General features: G+C 39.3%; 1 protein-coding gene across 1 annotated transcript in view; it reads left to right on the forward strand.

Moving 5' to 3' along the window:
- The first annotated feature begins 3,573 nt into the window (after nucleotides 1-3,573).
- LOC110049614 (structural maintenance of chromosomes protein 4-like) overlaps nucleotides 3,574-19,759 on the forward strand; it is a 38,963-nt gene continuing 22,777 nt past the window's right edge. Inside the window, exons 1-9 of the mRNA XM_089293627.1 lie at nucleotides 3,574-3,807; nucleotides 4,325-4,516; nucleotides 6,601-6,777; nucleotides 9,746-9,910; nucleotides 11,566-11,693; nucleotides 13,212-13,309; nucleotides 14,445-14,487; nucleotides 18,138-18,222; nucleotides 18,379-18,444. Coding sequence (XP_089149753.1) covers nucleotides 3,592-3,807; nucleotides 4,325-4,516; nucleotides 6,601-6,777; nucleotides 9,746-9,910; nucleotides 11,566-11,693; nucleotides 13,212-13,309; nucleotides 14,445-14,487; nucleotides 18,138-18,222; nucleotides 18,379-18,444 — 1,170 coding nt within the window. The 5' untranslated portion in view covers nucleotides 3,574-3,591. The remainder of the gene's footprint in view (nucleotides 3,808-4,324; nucleotides 4,517-6,600; nucleotides 6,778-9,745; nucleotides 9,911-11,565; nucleotides 11,694-13,211; nucleotides 13,310-14,444; nucleotides 14,488-18,137; nucleotides 18,223-18,378; nucleotides 18,445-19,759) is intronic.

Here is a 19,759-nt window from a genome sequence, read left to right on the forward strand (position 1 = left end):
ACCATAAGCTGATAACGGGATTCCAAAACCACATCGCTGAAAAGACAGTGGACACAACCCAAATGGTAATTACGATCAGGTAGGCACACTTTGATACTTGTCTGTATCTCAATCCCAACAACAGGGCGAGCAGTCTGTCCACGCATATTGCAGTCAGTGTCAACAGAGACACTCCACACAAATTAGATCCTGTTAGAACAAATAGTTCTAATGCTCATTCACTTCAGACATCCAGTAGCTTACAGCGAGAGGCTATGAAGTAAGAACAACGGAGAGATTAGTTGTTGCAAGGCTGTGAAGCCAGATTTTCGAAGGCGGATGAAGGGAATACTCCTTATGAAGAGAAATTCGGATCAGAGCATTCCCAAGAAATGCTGCAAGCGACAGAAAAGAGTTTAAAACTGAATGAAATGCAAAGAGGCATGCGTCCTGCGAGCCAGCAACTTTAATATAGTCAATGTTATCCTAAATGGATGGACTTCATGAATGTAGGTTACAATGTAATGACAAATCTTGTTTTGTAAACTTGCTCTTATTCGTGGCAGGCTAATTTGCGCGTCTGCGAGCCCGAGCCTCGAGCCTCGAGCCGCGAGTCTCTTTTTGCCAGCCCCGAAAGATTCTAGCCAAAAAAGTCCAAAAAAGGGCATAACGTCGGTCATATAGAGCGATCATGTGACATGCAACTAAACATTCTCCCATTATTGTTCCTACATAAGCTAAGCTTAAATTTTTTGTCCTTTTAGAAACTGAACAAAATACTTAGAAATAAAGAAGGTCGGTTTATTTGTCGCAACATGCACCCGTTGCTGGGCGGATGGGTTTTATCTCCAAACTTTGAAATTGTTCGAAACATAAGCGGTCATCCAGTCGTTCAATTTTGCCGGGAAACCATTTTTCAGGCAAATTAAGAGTCTGATTGCCCGAGCGAGGGAAAAAACAACTGACAAATGGCAGCCAATAAATACATTGAGATGAATCTTTCGTGACAGTTCTAGATTTATGTTTTTGATATATCATCTTGATAATTACCTAAAATTCGCCTCACTTGAACGTTTACCCTGTAATTTGGATATCAGTCAAACTACATAATCAACATTTCGATACGAAAATTTAGGAGAGAATCACAAAATTTCATTTATATCTGATTCTATAATAGCTTATAATCTGACCTGCAAAATCCGGTCGATGAAGTTACATTTACAGACGGAAAATTACTTGCGCGGAATTTCACGGACGAAAGAAAATCGAAAGTTTTTTGCTGTGCCTGCTAAGTGTAGCATTGGTATACTGAGTAAAAAGTTAACGTAAAATTAAAACAAAAATAAAAGTCAGTGGCTCGTAAAAATGGACTCGCAGCTCCGGCTCGGAGGCTCGCACATTAGTTACTCTCCTGATATTCTACGCCCCAAAAAGTGGAAAACCCAAGCAAAAAATAAATTGAATTGTTATCTCAGGAAAAGCTAAGCAGCAATGTTTTAAAAGATAATTTTTAATTGGTCAGTTTATCATAGCGATGACGACAGTTGGGTAACAGTTTTGCTAAACTTAAGGTGACTGGCAACAGTTTACACAATCATTGTATATCTGATTGATTTTCCTTACCAGTATGAAATGTAGAGAAGCTGCTTCTTGCATGTTTCATTTTGTTATTTATTTATTTATTTGTTTATATATTTATTTGTATTTTTGTTTGGTCGGTTGGATATATCTGCCCCCCGCCCCTACCCTTTTCAATTGGTGTTACGGTTTAGCCCAGGCTACACTCGTGTGAAGTTTGGTTCGCGCAGTGACCCAGAGAAGGAGCTGATCCGACGATTAGCGTTCTATCCTCACGGACCATTATTCGCATTCCAATCAGGCCGCTATCTTACTAGGTCAGCGGTTTTTAACCTTCTCAGGGATCCTACGTTGGCAGCGTTTATCGTATGCGGTCCCTTGCAGTTTCTGGTTTCTCATTTATTTTCGGACCGTAGGTCTTTTCAGATGCGATACCCTGCGTTTTTTAAGCATGGTACTGGCCATGCGGTTGAATGTTTAAATGTTTAGGCTGGCCTTGTCTAGTCACATTTATTCTTTTGCTTTTCGAGACACCAATCTTGACGCTTTGTCTCCTTGCGCCCCGAAACACGTGATGTGGCAATGCGTGTTTCGCGGCGCAAGTGAGTTCAAAGTACGGAACTTGATATAGTGCACGGGTCATTTTGCAATTTATGTGCGTTGGCTTTTGGGCTGGCGTTACATATCTTCGCTACACAGTGCTGACGAGCCCCAAGAAGGGCGAAACAGCTGTCCACTGTTGCGATCCTACTTTATCGGTTCTTGTCATGTCGGTGTCTCGAAACGTTTTTCACGTAGTATCAGCCTTGCAGTCTATTGCTTGTCTTCAGGGATGCAGCCCATTACGCCGGTCTCCGTTATCCCTCATGGGTCATAGTTTTTGCATCGGTGCTGCCTCTACAGCAGCTGCTGCTGGTTTGCCAGACTGGCCAGCGTTTCCTTCTATTAATTTTGTGCCTTGTTTGCTTGGGGGGATACCTGCTTCGTAGGTATTAGTGTCGGTTAAGTCTCGCAGTGATTCCCCAAGCTTTGTTTTTCGCTAATTAGTGGCGCTAGATTGCTCCCGTTTCAGCGTTGTGCCTAATTCGATCCAGGACGTGCTGACGGTGACGGCTCGTAGTGTTGGAGATATAGTAGGCTTGAGCAAGCCATAAATGTGTACACTTTAGCACGATGCTGGCCGGAGGTTTCGGCTCGTAGTGCCGTTTAGAGTTAGCCTTTGCCCTTTTTCCGACTTGTCTGATCCAGCGGGGGTTTTACCGTCCGGGAGCTAAGTTAGGCTTTGGTCACGCAATGGGAGTTCACCTGTCACGTCTATCGCGGAACCGTGATCCCCCTTTACGCCATTTATTATTGTGTGGTTTTTGCGTTCGTTTATTATAAACGTGTGAACATAACTCTCTAGGAACTACAACATTTGTCGTGGAAAAAACCGCAAAAATCCCCAAAATTGGAACCCACTTACTTACTCACCCGATGACATAATGGTGACTGGCTATTGGCTAAAGCCAGTAACCACAAAAATGTAAATACAGTGGAACCTCGCTTTAACACCTCTATATAACGAAGTCCTCGGTATAATGAATGATTTTCCTGGCCCCAATAATAGTAAAATATTTAACAATTAGACCCGTCGGCCCGCAAGGGCTACGGGTCAATAGCCCATGAGGCGAAGCCGAATGAGCTATTGACCCGTGGCCCTTGAGGGCGAAGCGTCTAATTGTTTTAGTATCACCCAACTAGTCGGACAGAAAAGGCAATAATAAAGTTAGCAAATGCAAGTTGAAGAAATATTTATTTGGGAATAAAACGAAAGAAAGCGTCACGCTCGATGGCGCCAATTTCGCTACTCGATGACTATTACTAATAGTCCCCTAGTAGCGTAGCCAATCAAAATGCAGGATTTGCATTAGTCCACAAGTTGGGTGATACTAAATTATAATATATAATGAGACCTCGATAAAACGAAACCTTGGCCCTTCGTATGACGTCAGCATAGGTAAAGCCATGCAGTCTAAATTGACGAACAGCATCATGGGAGAACATTTTGGCGCCAAAAAAAGAAAAGACAAAATGGCGGACGTTGTTTGCAACGATCAAGCTTCAGAGCAGGGAAGCGAACAGACGATGGACATGGAACATCCAAATACAGCAGCCGAGTCTAGAACAGCTCGGCTAATGATTACAAAAATAGTAAATGAAAACTTTAAGTCCTACGCGGGAACTCAAGAATTGGGGCCATTTCATAAGGTATTAGAGTTTACGTTATCTTGGGACATTTGTCACTACGCTCACAAGCTTGCGTAAGTTGAGCGTGATGTGATTACCAGCTAATGCGAGTTTGAAGGTTTTTGTAGGGAAGAAGCGCTTCGACGGGAATCAAATTTGGTTGATAGATTTGGTTGAATTGCCCTAAAAGAAAACAGGACGTTCTTGTTATAAAATTGTCCATCCTGTTTACAGTCGAACTCTGCTCGTTGAAAGAATCATCTATCAAGTAAATTTAAGGCTGAAATGAACTAATATTACTTAATCTAACACAATGTATTCTAAAAGCTCTCGTAAACGACCACCCTTGATTAATTCAGCCCAGTGCGTAGCCACTTCTAGTAAGCAACCATCTCTAATGAGCGGTTAAAAACTCTGAAAACCCAATTAACCCAACCAATATAGCACAGTTTACCCCCAGTAGAACACAACGTACATGTAGGTGGTTGTAAAGATTAGTTGATTCTCAAATATCTGTTGCGAATATTTTGTTTTTCAGAACTTCTCTTCCATTGTTGGCCCCAACGGCAGTGGAAAATCCAACGTCATTGATGCTATGTTGTTTGTATTTGGTTACCGCTCAAAAATGATTCGAACAAAGAAAGTTTCTCAATTGATACACAACTCTGAAAACCATCAAAATGTCCAGAGCTGCGCAGTGTCAGTGCATTTTCAGAAAATAATTGATTTGGTAAGTTGCATGATAAACTACATTTTAAACAATTAGACTGTGGAAGTAGCTTAAAAAGAAAATCTCTGGAGATCACATATTTCTTTCACCCCAAAGATCCTCGATGGCCCTGACATTGCAAAGAATTGTTGAGTAAAGCAGGACTCAACGTTACGACCTACAGGTTGCGTAATCAATATGACGGTATTTGATTCAATGGTAGCAGCTTTTCACACTTGGTCGGCCTGGTCACTAAGAAATTTAATTGATTTTCTTAGTCATCTAATGAATGAAATGAATGTTGAATACTGTACAAAATGCAGTCTTACCTACTTGTAATTACTAAATTAGAATATTTAAATCATGTGTACTAAAGACATCCGCGGCTGAATGTTGATCAATACCCTGAATCAATACCCTGATCGACCCTTGACTGTCACTCCATCGACAACCTATCAACATCTCAGTCGACAGTTGATCAAGAATCAACTAATTTTCTATCGATGCATGAGTCAGTCAGTCAACACTCAGTCGACTATCAACTGACTGTTGATAAAGTGTTGATCGAGTGTCCACTGAGTATCTATGGGGATTTTGATAGAGTATTGATCAAGATGTCGATCGAAGGTGTTGATTGAGGGTATCTATTGACACTCGACTGTGGATCCCTTTAGTATACACGATCAAAATATTCTTCATTATTTTTGTCTTTAGAGTTTTTAAAATTGTTTTTCTTGTAGTTATTTTAACTGCTGTTGTTGAGCTAGAATGGTTTAACTTAAGTATCTTCATGTAATATATCAAGCACAAAGGACTGATGGAATGTGTCTGACCACGTTAACCATTTCCAAACACTCTTATGATGAGTAGCAGATTATTTTTGACAAACTTGGAGTTGTGGGGAAATATGGTCAAGCATGGTCTTGAATGTTCAATATATCCTTTCAATTGAAACTAATAATAAGGAGAAAACAGAGAAATAAAAATATCCAAACACCATCTTGGTCATGATTTCATTTGAATTATTAACAGGTTTGAGAAGTGGTTAGGCAAAATGAAGCATTTCTGCTAACCCTAAGACCTGCCAGATATACAGGTATAAGCAGAAGGTATATTCTGATTGGCTTACTTGTCCTTGCTTAATTGGAGACATACAGTAAAAGCTACTTAGTAGTTGAGGTAGGGGAGAATAAGTTTGCCATGCAAGACATTTGCGTCATGGGTGGTGATGGTCATTTCAGATAAAAACCCAGAAAAATATATTGATCTGCTCCATGATGCTTGCAACTTCTAAAGAATAATATTGTTAGGAGGCTTGATAGCAGGAACAAAAATAAAGGCATCTGTGCTTGAGTGTCGATCAATACCCTCGATCCACTTATGGCCAGGCTTGAAAGCTAATGAGATGCATGCTCCTTATAAATGAGAAGCATCACAAATTGTCATTTTTATATTACTTCATATTTGACATTGTTATGTGTGTTTTGGTGACCTTTTTTAACAAACTAGGACACTTAGTGATGCTTATCATAAGGAGCATGCACCTCATTAGCGTACATTTCTGGACTTGGTCGACACTCAATTGACACTTTATCAACGGTCGGTCAATAGTTGGCTGAGTGTTGACCGACTCATATGTATCGATTGAAAATTAGTCAGCTGTCGACCAACTGTTGACTGAAATGCCAAAGGAGTGTTGATCGAGTGTCAACCAAGGTGATGATCAAGTGTCAATCAAGGGCATTGATCGAGGGTATTGATCGACACTTGACTGCGGATACCTTTTGTACACATGATCCCCTCAGTGAACTAATGAATGAATTAGCACAGCAACAGTAAGAAGCAAAGAACCTGTCAACAACGAGATACGGCAGGGTGTTCATTAGGCATCGGGGATCGGAGAATTCTCCGGCTACTACGTAGAATTCTCCGGCTAAATTTCAAAGGCCTGTAGCCATTTTTTTATTTTTAAAAAATCATTCTCCTGTTACTTTACGCTACTCTCCTGCTATTTCAAATATTAACGAAAACCCTGGATACGGTAATGTTTCTTTCTTTTTTCTACATTTTAGATTTAACCATCATTCTCTCTTTTTGTTCTACAGCCAGGAGATGACTATGAAGTTGTGGCAGGAAGTCAATTTACTGTGTCACGCACAGCACGCAAAGACAATAGTTCTGACTATTATGTTAATTGCCGCAAAGTCCCATTTAAGGAGGTGGCTAAACTTCTTAAAGATTGTGGCATTGATTTAGATCACAACAGATTTCTCATTTTACAGGTTAGTTAATTGAAATTATTCGTAAAATTAAAACATTACAATAATATTTATATAACTGAACTTCAACTAAAGCCACATATATATTCTTTAACTGGAGATGTTAGATGTTTTGCAATTAATATTCATACTTTGTACTATTCAAAATTATTTTATAATCACTCATAGATGTTTAGCATAGAGGGCCACTAGTTTATCAGTTCATGCTGTCGTGTGTCACCCTCTCGAATTATTATCATTATTATTAAATTATTGTTATTAATGGCACATGATAGTTGAAGAAATCAATTTCTACCTTAACTATTATCAATTATCATTCACACAGTCAAATAAAGTTCTTCACAGTTGAATATACTCTCCCTCAAGTGTGCTGTAGCTTCTATTCTTATGTTCCTGCCATATAAATTGTACATAGTTACCTAAGTGTAACATGAGAAATATGGGTTATTGACCAAGTGTGAGGCCAAGATGGCTGGATATTGGCCAAGTTCTTTTTTTGCGTGTTTATGGACCGAGACGGAGTCGAGGTCCATAAACTCGCAAAAAAAGAACGAGGCCGATATCCAGCCATCTTGGCCGAACAAGCTTGGTCAATAAAGGATTTATTATGTTGCTTTCGGGGAAATTTTTCTCGCGGGACACGACGAGTAGTCCCGAGCGGGCAAGATAGCTCCATCTTGCCCGCTCGGGTAGCCAATCACAGCGCAGGATTTGACTCATCTTGCCCGCTCGCGGAGCTAGCCATATAATAAGAGGAGGTACTGGCCACAACATGTTTCTACTTCCTTGATTTGATTTGGGAGTGCAGTGCATTTTCATTTCACTTTCATCCCAATATTTCCACATTTTTGTGGTTTTTGTCCAAATTATTTATTTGAACCTTGTTTAGCCATTGTGAATGGAAAAGCACACACCCACTTTTTTTTTGGTGGGGGGGGGGGGGGGGGGGGGGAGAGACCAGCAGTCATAATCTTCAGCCCCAGCCACACATACACTCTTTACAACAGGAGCAGTTCTGCAATGTCAGGATACATTCTTAATTTGGGTAGAACCTCACTGGCAGTGTTTCCGCCAGAGCGCGCCATTGCGGGAATCCCACGTTACAATTAGAGATGGTCCCTAGAAAAACGAAAAAAGGGCCAATTTGGCCCTTTCCTTTTACAATACTGCAGGCTTAATCACAGGCATAATAATTTAAAAGCCATCCCAGGGCTGGAAATTGTGATCGATATGGTTGCCAATGCAACATTCATCCTTGGCGACCAAACATTCCGGTTTAGTCACCATAGTACGGCATAATGGCGACTACATTTCTCTGTGTTGATGATCAATAACGGTTATTTTGTCACACATTATGTCCTTATAGAAAATCATATTGAAAGATCTTTGTTTCTAAAACATTCAACATAAGAAAAGAAGTCAATCTGTACTTTTACTTTGCTGTATTGATTCTCTCATATCGGAAAACTTCCAAATGGCTGACCCTTGATCATTGACTACGTCATGTAGGCCTAAGGATTGTTCTCTTGTAATGCACGGATCCTTCATACTAGTATCTGATTCAAAAGAAACTTTATTGAGTAGAAACCCTTCAAAAAGCACTTACTATTAAATTTTATCATAGATCCTAATAAACTGCCTTATTTTCCTTGGTACCCTGATGCATTTTTTCCTTCTGTAGCTTTCAGTTTATTGGCCCCTTTCCTAGAAAATTGGCTCCTAAAAAAGATCTTCAGGAGCCACTTTGGCCCTCAAGTAAAATTTTCTGGCTGAAACACTGCACTGGCACATAATGGCCCAATGGCTTGGAGCCTAGGAAAATTGAAAACAAAACAAAACAAAACAAAACAATTACTGAAGAGCTTCAAATCAGAACTGAGAAGATGAATCAGGTTGTGAAAATCAACTTCTTGAAGGGAGCTTGCTCTATCAACAATAAACATTGAGACATTTTATACCATAAATTTCATACATGTTAATTGAGAGATTTGATTGTAGCTGTTATCAAATCAATTTACTTAGAAATAGTTTATCTTCATCTTTACGCCATTTAACCCAGTGACGAGCAGTGGCCTTTGCTCCACTTCTGACATCATCACCTTTGACCAAAATTGGCATCATCTATACTCAAGTTCTGCAGGAGGAAAAGATTCTTCCAGTGATACCCAGTTCAGAGTGATTGATCAGCTCAATGGAGCCTGAAATATGCATGAAAATGCTCAGAAATTTGACTGAAAAACCCGGAGCAAAATTTCCTGCCACAACACTTAACTACTCTGTGGTAAAAATTGTCCATCTTGATGATGCTTTCTCAGAATTTTTTGAACCGGAAGCAAGTCCAGTAGAAGGTCAATCACTGCAGCAAAAAGATAAGAAAAGGAGAAAAAGGAAAGACCCCCAAAAAAAAAAAATTGAGAAAACCCCAAAGCCTAAAGACGTAGGTCACTTTCTCTCCAAATTTTGATTTCTGCGCATGCTAGAGCAGCAATAACATAAAACGCAATGCTAGTGGAAAGAAAGGCATGCAGTCATGTTGCAAATGCCTTTCGGAGTAGATTGGAGCTAATTTCATTTTGGCTCATATCCAAGTCTCCAAACTATCCAAAAAATGTGTTTTTGGCAAAAAGCTGCGGGAGTCAATGGGTTAAATAGTGTAGATACATTCATATACATGTATGTAGATATGTTTGTACGTATGTATGTATGCAGTGAATTATTGAAATTATAATTTCATTTTCTAAAATTATGTATAATTTCACATTTGTTTCTGTTGTCTTCATTATGACCAATACAACTGCATGTAAGTACCACAGAAGGATGTTTGTTGTTCAACAAATCTCTAACTATTGCTCAGGGCAGTAGACTGGTATAAAACCAATTGGTAAACTGCAGGTCCCATAGTCTACATGTTCATTACTGTCAATCTTTGACAGAATAATTTCCATTCACCCTGCCATATTTCTGTCATCAGGGAGAAGTTGAACAGATATCCATGATGAAACCGAAAGCGCAATCTGAGCATGAAGAAGGCATGCTGGAGTATCTAGAAGACATTGTTGGATCAAGTCGCTTCAAAGAGCCAATTGAACAGTTAACTAACGAGGTTGAAAACTTAAATGAAGCTCGAGGAGAAAAGGTAAGCAAGACAAGTAATATCCACCTGATACTACATGTACTAACCATGCATTGTTGAATTTGCGCATTTGTGGTATTTTACTGTATTTTGTGAATGGGATGTTTTTGCTTACCTTCTTCTCTCGCTCTCAATGTTGAAAATTAGTACCTGCAATTTCTCCTGTGTTGAAACATTGTTATTGGGTGGAAACAATGCTTTTACAAAGTTCAGTTGTAAATCTGGAAGTGGGAACCATCCCGAGAAGCAGCCACTAACTGTTACCTTCACATGCTGAAATATATCAGCATACCAAGAGGGAGGGAGGAGTGGGAGCAAGATTCTGTAAAGATTCACTAGCATGAGCTGTGAAATGATCTGCAAAGATCAGCCAACTGAACAGAACATGTAGTGTAGTAGTGTAGTGAAATGCAAGGGCCTTGTGAATCCCCTGACAGCGGCCCCACAGATCACATACCACCAAGGGGCAGACTGCTGGCTGCATTGGTTTAAGTTTAACTTTGCCTATTATAAAATGATATTTAGCTACATTTAAACTCATCACAAAAAGATGAGCTTGAAAACTGGTGACTAAAAGGTTAGCAGGGTGCCAAATACAATATGCAGAAGGAGGCCTTGGAAGTGGGAACCAGCCAATGGAAACCTTTCTCCAGGTGCTTGGACAATGGAGGGACTTTCCAGCAATATGACCTGGTTCCTCCAATCCCCCCAAAAACGTGAAGGACCAACAATCTGATGACTATCAATAGTGAATAGCAACAGCACGCACCTGATGAGGCAGATGGCTAGATATTGCTGCAGGTCCCAAGAAACTGTCCTGGGGCACCATGCAATGGAAGCAGGAGTAAATGCTAAGAGGCACTGCAGGTGACCGGGACAGGTCCTTTTTGCCAGCTTTAAGGAGAGCGGCGCTTAAGACTCGGATGGAGAACTGATGTAGAGCTGAGTTGCAGTGCTGGGCCAGTGGACCATAGCTGAAACTCCACTGCGAGTGGCAGTGGTGGCACCCCTGATGTAGATGCTGTGGCTGGATAAGGTTCTGGTCAAGGAGAACTGCTGATCCCCAAGATAACCCCAAACGCCAATCGTCTGGTAACCATAGTGTATAGCGACAGCACACACCTGAAGAGGCAGATGGCCAGATGTTACTGCAGGTCCTGGGTAACTCTACTGGGGCTCCATTCTACAGAAGCAGGAGATAAGTGCTAAGAGGCACTCCCAGTGACAAGGACAGATCCTGTATGCAAGCTATGAGGAGAGCACTGCTAGTTACACGGATGGAGTTTTGATGTAGAACTGATCAATAGGCAGTGCACCTACACATTTTATATCACAATTGGAAGTTGACAATGGCCTGCCCTTCTTGCAATGTATGTAGCCATGAGCCGCACACACCCACTTGCCCTGGTAGCCATCACAGTGAACCATTTGTTCATTGGAAATAATATTTGTAAAAACAAAGACATTAAAACCTAGAACCAACTGACTTGTATGTGCCAATAATATTATTACAGTATACACTGTATGTGTATGCTCTCAGACTATTGGCCTCTTTGTTTCACTGAGTACCCTATTCCATCATCACCTTCAAATATACTTGCAGCCTTGAAAATCCAGTTGAAAGTGGTTAATAAAGGACGTGATACATTTAACTTTAGCTGAACAGAGTGAAAGCTGTAGAAAAAGAGAAAGATGAACTTGAGGGATCCAAGAATGAAGCTGTGGAATATCTCAGCATGGAGAATGCCATTACAAAACAAAGAAATGTCTTATTTCAGAGATACATGTAAGTGATTTAGTTTTGTTTCAGACCAATATTATTATTTGATGGGTTATAGTGCCTTGAAAAGGTGAAAAGACTGAAAAGGTGGTAAGACTGAAATTAAATCACCAATTTGGCTGAAATTTGGAAAAAATGTTGGGTTTCATGGATAAGTAGCTGTGCAAATTATATCAGGTAAAACTAAGATATACATTCAAGTTTTATTTCACAGGTTAAGGATGCCCTGCAAAAATGGGAAATTCACACTACAGATATGATCTGAGTTTGGTTGCACAGTTATAATTTTAAGAAGAATAGCCATGTATTAAAGTTTAATCTGATGTAGAATATTTCACACTGACCAGATGCAAAGGAGAATAACAAAAATGCTTGAATTTAGTTCTTCCTTATCTATGTTAAATGATAATGTACTCTTTATAGGAGTAAAAAAATCTCTAGTTATTTTATCAAAATTCACTTTCACGTAATTGTTGTTTATGTTAATGTGACACGAAATCTGCAGGAACCTGGAATAACGGAGAATGCTAGAACATCAGAGGTTTTAATAAGTGGCTTTAATAGGAGCCTATCTTCCCTGAAATTACATTTTATAACTCTATAGTAGCAATTTAACTTCCTGTCTACCTTTTCAAGCCATTTGCTTAGAAACTTAATATTCTATAACCCTGGATCTTCTCAATCCTGTAATGCCTAGTGGCACATGTGGATTCAAACTCCTTAATGACTTCTAAAGCTAAAACAAAGGAAATCATTATGTGATCTTAGTTTGGATATTGGATCTCAGACTGCAATTTTACAATTTTTATTATCCCAGTTTTCTTCTTGGTTTAATGTCAGTTTTGAAGATATATCAAAATTTCAACCCAGAGTTTCATCATACTTCCAAGCATCTCAATTAAGCTTGTCAACAAACACTCCACTGCACATTTTTGTATTTTTGGCCACCTTTTCACTGTTTGGAAATGTGATCAAACAATAATTATTTCTTTTTTGATGTACACTTTTTGAAACCACTAAATAATGAGGTCTGAAACTCAACAAATTATAGTCTTTTGAGCATTTTCAGAGCTATATTTTATGGGCTCCTGGTGATATGCAATGGAAGATTTTCATTCAAGTGTAACAAAAGATAGAAACTAAATGTAATAATATTCCATAGATTTGTTGAAAATCTGTAAAATGGAGAAGACAGTTTTTTTTCCAAGAGACACAGGCATACTCAGAAAAAGAAATCTGAGCTTTTCAGGTACATTTAGGTGTCAAACCTAAGACCTTCTAGTTTCTAGTCCAGATGCCCTGCCACTGAGCATGGGAGCTATGGCCAGCCATTACATTAGGCTCATGGGATAAGTATCCTGCGTCCTGCTAGGAGAGGAATCCACCCTCTCAACTGTATAATTGTTTGCTGCTGACCACTATTTGGAATCGGGAAAAAATGAGTCATACAAATATGAATTTCAGGTGTCCAAATACCAAATACCAGTCAATGGCATACATTACTTCTGGGAATTTGATTCACAGATACGAGTGCACCTTGAATGAAGAGAAGGCAGCAGAAAAGAGAGATGAAATTAAAAAGGGATTTGACGAATTAAAGAAGGAACTTGCTGATTTTACAGGTAAGTAAAAGGCAAAAGATTATGGTAGTCACTTTGAGGTTCTTGTTAACATACAACATAAGTTTCACTAACAATCTTTAGCAATACAGTCTGTTTATTGTTGAAAACAGCTCTAAATCCTTCCAGTCATAAATGTATGACTCCTATCCCCTTCAAAGGACCGTACACTGTAGGTTCAAGCATTTTGCAGGGAAAATTTTTTCCCCTTCTTTCCTTCATTTCTATATGTACATGTGTTAAAGGCATTCATTTACAAGTCCCCACTTTCCAAGTTAAACCATTTGTGGATTAGTAAAGTTTGTGATATGTTTCCAGCCTCAAGAGTCCTCATTAGCCCGAAGAGGATGAGCAAAGTTTGTGATATGTTTTGAGAGCTCAATGTCGCGACAAGGAAAAGGGAAGAAAGGAAGAAATTTGGTAACCATGATAGCAGCTGACCTTGATCCAAAATTGACCTTCTAAACTACCATAAACATCTGAAAGTAATGACCTCCTGAAAATTACATTAAAAAATTGTGGCTGCTAATAAATCCCAAAAGTACATGTAGTGAGCCCACCCCCAACCCCTTCCTCCTGTCCAAAAATAGTGGGACCATAGAATTTTCATCAAGTAACAGGAATGTACTAACCACGAACCTTTCTTCCAATAAAAATTGAAAGCTATGCATCATTTTCAATGGAAGCGTATTAAAAGGAATGTTTCATCAAATTTAAATTGAAAACTCAACCAGTGCACTGAGAATATTGTTACAGCAGACTAGGATAGCAGTGCATCATGAATTACAAACAGTTGACTGTATCTTACTTGCTTTCCTGCCACTGACAACACGGTGTAGACGTAAAGAGCCCACCAATGTGGCAGCAACATACTTAGATATAAATTGTTTTAAGAACTGTTTTGATGAATTTCTGTCTTTTATGTCATAAAAAGAGCTCAGATGTAGCAACTTTTTGCTCCCTGAAAGTTTTTACCCCTGTAAAGTAATGAACCACAAAGCCAAGGTTCCTAATTCTGAAAGTAATAAGGGTTGTTATTTTTGGAAGTGTACAGCAGTGGTACAGCTGATTATGTGGAGCATTACCAGTACTTATTTCTGTGCTGGAAAGCTCATGTGGTTGACCTTTTTTGTTATAGAGAAAAAGAAAGTTCAGATGAAGGAACACAAGAAAGCATCAAAGTAAGAGAAAACATTTACAAAAGAAAACGGTCTATTATCTTCTAGCAATGATGCAAATGACAATTAGAGGGATAGGGGTTACAATAGCAATTCCTTTTTTGTTGGCTATCATCAATTTTGTTATGGTACTGCATGCAGCTCAGCTGGTTCCTAAAACAAAGCCTGGAAAAATTCAGTAGATCATGGTGGTCTTGGGAATGAATTCTGCTCAAGGTTCAAGCCTGTAATTTTTTCCACACTTTTTAACTGCCTAAGCTCTGTGCATAAGTGTGAAAGCAGTCATATTATCTTGAGTTTATTTACCATAGAGAAATGTTGGGAGGTGCAGAGAGTACCGAACGTGGGCTTGTGATCTTGACTCAATATAATTTCTCTGTGGCCCTTTCTGGTGCATGGTCATATCATTTATCCTTATACCCCAGTGAACAGCTTAACTGCATTGCCAAGCCTTGCTTTTTAACTTCTCTTGGACAAACATTTAGAGACTATGATTATTGTACACAGGTTCTCCTGTACATATCATTACACATCCTGTCTATAGAGCTGATTGATCTTGGGCTTCATTGCAATTGTTCTCTTTTCAAAGCTGCTATATTTAACTACATCCACTCTTGTCACAAGGCACACCACCTCTATCTGTCTCAGGAACTGACCTTGCATGACTTTTCCTTGTAATCATCAACTTAATTGCTCTGGTTTGCAACTTTTGGTGTTTTTTTCTTGACTCTTGAACATAATATTGTCCAGGACTTCATCTTTCACTCTTGAGACAATCCTGAACACGGACAGTCCCATTCTGCCAGCATTTCTCAGGAGGCAAATCCTACCCACGAATGGTTCTTTTGTATATTGCTCCTGCCCAGAGCTTTTAATTTTGCCAAAGTCTGTTCTTCTACAACACCCTCACTTCATCTCCAGGGTCTGTGCACATCTTGACAGTCCTTGAATTTGAAAATCAAAATTCTAGGCCTTGAAAGTTAGTGAAAGGTACAGTGGGTCCTTGAAAACATTGAAATTTTGAGTGAAAAGGAACAAGTTGCCATATTATGGGCCTGTTTACGTGAGCCGGGCTGGCCCGGATAGCCAGGCTCCTTTGGTGTGCCAAGATGACTTTCAGCCCGGTATTACATGAGGCGAGCCAGCCTGGTTGATGGCTGATGCGATGAACTGTGAAAGACCGGAGCGAGCATGATTTTGGCAGGAAGAAGGCATTGTATTACCCGCTGTACTCTCGCTGGCTTAATAAGCCGGGCTAACTCCGCAAATGTGATTACATGGAAAAATCTCAGCGCGGTTAGCCAGGATCCCGTCACCGTGAGACCGGGATCTCACCTAATTGGGCTGGCCCAGTTGTCATGTAATCGCGAATTTGATTTTTGTTGCATTTAACAAACGTGCCGAAATCCCAGCAAACTGACATCAGCCCGGCTCATGTAATCAGGCCCTAAGTGCTGGACGAAAAAAATACCCACATCAGGGCTCAAAGTTAACTTTTTAGTCCACTTGCAAAGTTTTGCTAGTAAGAGTTTTTTCCACTAGCAAACTGGTGAGACCACTAGTGAATTCTTTCCCTTTGAAATGTCAATGACCCTGTCTGAATTAAAGATTAGAATTGGTCTCCTTTGTCGTTGTCCCGACAGCAACCACCTATCTACTTCAGCTCTGAGGTGATAATCAGCCTTTTTTTTTTGGGCCGTCAATTTTCACTCTCATCAGCATGTCCATGGTATTAGTGCCCAAAGCACAACAGCAGTTTGACTTCACTCTCTTCATTTTGGAAAATCTTCATTCAAAGCAGCAGTTGCCAAAGGATACACTGATGTTTAATGGAACACCTTCATGAACCCTTGTTCTTCTGTGGCTCAAGGTCTTCATCACCACTGGCACTCGTGTTAGAGGTTGAGGGCCCCGAGGGCCTCTTGAAGAATGAAGTTTTTTTTAACATATGTTAGGAAAATGATAACTCCAAAACCACAAGGAACGACAACAACACGCTAATGCGCAGGTGTGGCGTGGAGCCTCGGTGTAATACCGCTGGCCAGTAGCTAACAAAAATGTGCTCTTCTCAGCTCAACGTCTGCTGTTTAATTTGCCTCAGATGTCGTCTGTACATTCCTTCTTGTGTTCGAACAGTTTTCTCTAAATGTTGGGGAGACATGGATGATTCTAAGTCGCAAACATTTGCTAGTGGATATTTTTCTCACTCGCAGATTATCAAAATCACTCGCATTTTGAGAGTTTGCGAGCGTTAATTTTGAGCCCTACACATAGTGGAAGAATCAAAAAAACTACTTACACCTGGAGAAATGTGGCATGGTTCCTTAAATCTGAGCACCTAGTGTCACATTCTACTGGATTTTTGTTTCAGTGGAGGGGCCCTTGAAAAATTGGAGTCGTGTCCTGGAATGTCCATGAAAAGTCTTTGAATTTTTAGTGCAAAAAGGGTCTGAACTATGTATCTCATAAGAGATGCTACATGATGATTGATGGATATCACCAGGGCTGTTATTAAGTTTCAATTCCCCTGTAGCCGTGATCTTCAGACCTGTAACGCACTTGTTAGTTTTTGGGTAAATTGTATTGACAACATGCAAATTCACCCGTAACATCAAGGACCCATCAAACATACTCAACCATAGCAGGTGTTACAGGTTACAGTCCTTATTGAGAGCCCTGATCACAACATTACCACTTGTCAGTTTTGACTCAAAATCTTTTCATCCTTCCACAGTTTTGGAAGGACTGCATTGAACCATGATTCATAAGTTTTCAATGTTTCTTTTATGAACAGGTTAACAAGAACTCAGGGAATGATACACTTGCTAATATGCTTAAAGTGTATATGACCTGACAAATAATTTTTGTAGAAAGGCCTTTCAAATTACAGAAGAATGGCATTTTTCTTTTTGAAATATTATTTTTCATTTTCGAGATATTGATGTTTTTCTGTTATGCAAATTGGAGCAATGATGATGTCATATTGTTTGCAACTAAAAAATGGTAAAATACTGGATAAACAATTTCCATAGAAATATCGAAGCGGTGTTCTTGAAACTTGGCACCACAAATGTGCATTACAAAAGAAACAAAATGACACCCTTAGTGCTGTTGCCATAGCAACTCTTTTTGGCTCCAGTCTCTTTCTCTCAAAAAACCAAATATCCCCATTTGCAACCTCTAAAGAGAGACAAAAGGTCCTACTTGGAACAGACATAGTTCCCATATTGTCTAAACTCCCATCATTAGATTGGGTGGGGTAGATGGTTCTTGGTTTAAGACAAAAACTGGGAATTTCAGATTTTATTAAGACAGCACCAGCAGCGAAACTGTTGTTATGGCAACAGCACTAAGGGTGTCATTTTGTTTGTTTTGTGATGCACATTTGTGGTGCCAAGTTTAGAGAACACTGCTTCAATATTTCCAGAGAAATTGATTATTCAGTATTTTATCGCTTGTCAGTTGCAAACCTTATGATGTCATCACTGATCTAATTTGCATAATAGAAAAACGTCAATATCTCTAAAACGAAAAAAGATATTTCAAAAAGAAAAATGCCATTCTTTTGTATTTTGAAAGGCCTTTCAAATAAGCAGAAATTATTTTTCATGTCATATACACTTTAAAAACAGTTGTCAATTTATTTTTGTCAGGAAACATGAAGAACTTGCTAAAGTAGCTGAGGAGACCAAAAAGAACTTTGCAGCATATGAGAGAGATGACCTAAAACTTCGGGAGGTTAGTTCAGCCTTTAACCTCTTCCGCTTGCTCAGTAAACTTTGCAAGGCTAAGGTCTATGTGGTAATGTGGCAGAGACCTGGGCAAGTGGACAGATACACTGTAGTGTAATTGGTATAGTTGTTATTCTGAATGTTTGAGTTAATTCTCTCCTAGGATTATAAACACTCAAAACAAAATCACAAAAAGATGCAGAAAAACCTTGAGAAGGAAAAATGCAAGGTACAGTTTGTCATGTCTTGTTTGAAATAGCTTATATTAATTTTCAGTTGAATATAACCCAAGAGATTCTCTCAGTCATGTCGTAACAAAGTTCTTATGGTGTATTTATAAAATTCACAACATGTACAATGTACATGTATAAAGTTAAAAAATAAGACAGTTGAACCTCTCCCTAGGAAGACCTTCATATTATCGACAGTTCACTTAGTCCCAGCAAAACCAGGGGCCAGTTTCTCGGATGTCCCGAAAAGCCGTAGGAAAATCTCAAACCTTTTGACTACAGAGCTGATTTATTCACATATTCTTAACATGAAAAGATGTTCTCTTTGTGCAAGAAGTTTCAGACGTATACACCTCTCTGTTTTTAGATACAGATGAACTAAAAATGACTTTTCAGTCCTGCAAAGTTTCCTGGGCTTTTGAGAAATGGGCCTGAGAATTCAAAGGACACTCAGATCTGCCCCTTTGGTGTCTGTATTACATGTATATAGATTTGACTGTTGTGCCATTAAAACTAGTTTCATTTAACACACCATGGAATGGATTTCTTTTTTAAAATAGCTCTCTCTAAAAACTTAATATAGATATTTCCAAGGATTCAATTAATTCTTTGGGTAAAGGGTTCTATAGTTGTGAGGAAAAAGCATAGAAGCATGTTCACTTCATGCTCATGTCTGACCAACTAACTGCAAGAATAGGTTGACAATTGGCAGGATTGATCATGAACAGTTTTGACACTTCAAGTAAATTTAAGGTGGCTCAGAACAGTTTCCAGCATCAGCTACAATCATGGCAGGGATCTGTATTCTCAATTGTCTGGTCGTCCGTAGTTTCTTAAATTTTCTCATATGTTCCCTGCATTCTGACCACTTGTCATCCATTTGGAACTTTCAGAAAACAGATAAAGATTTGCAGCTTTCTTTTGCTATAAAATCATCACTTTGGTCCGCCATTTTGGATGATGTGGTATTCTCTATGAATGAAATCATTGCCGGCTCAATTTTCATTTTGTCAACCGCTGATGCTCTGCACTACATCTGCATCAGCAACAACACATGGCGCGATCGCATCAGCTGTTTTGATAAGGATATGGTGTTAGGTAATAATGATAACACTTTGGAAAAACAAACCAAATACGAGCAGGAAGAGCAAAAGCATTTCTTTCAGCCCTCATGACAGTCAAAGAGGCCTTGGTTTTCATTTGTACCTGGATTTTCTTTGTAGGCTGACAGCGGCAACTACGGACATGATGTACTGGGAGACTTGTCACGTGAAAAATAATAATAATGGAAACTGTTCATTTACATGCTGTTCA

This window comes from Orbicella faveolata, unplaced genomic scaffold (genome assembly GCF_042242905.1).
Source record: "Orbicella faveolata isolate gen_17 unplaced genomic scaffold, um_ofav_v1 contig_25, whole genome shotgun sequence".
Lineage (NCBI taxonomy): Eukaryota > Metazoa > Cnidaria > Anthozoa > Scleractinia > Merulinidae > Orbicella > Orbicella faveolata.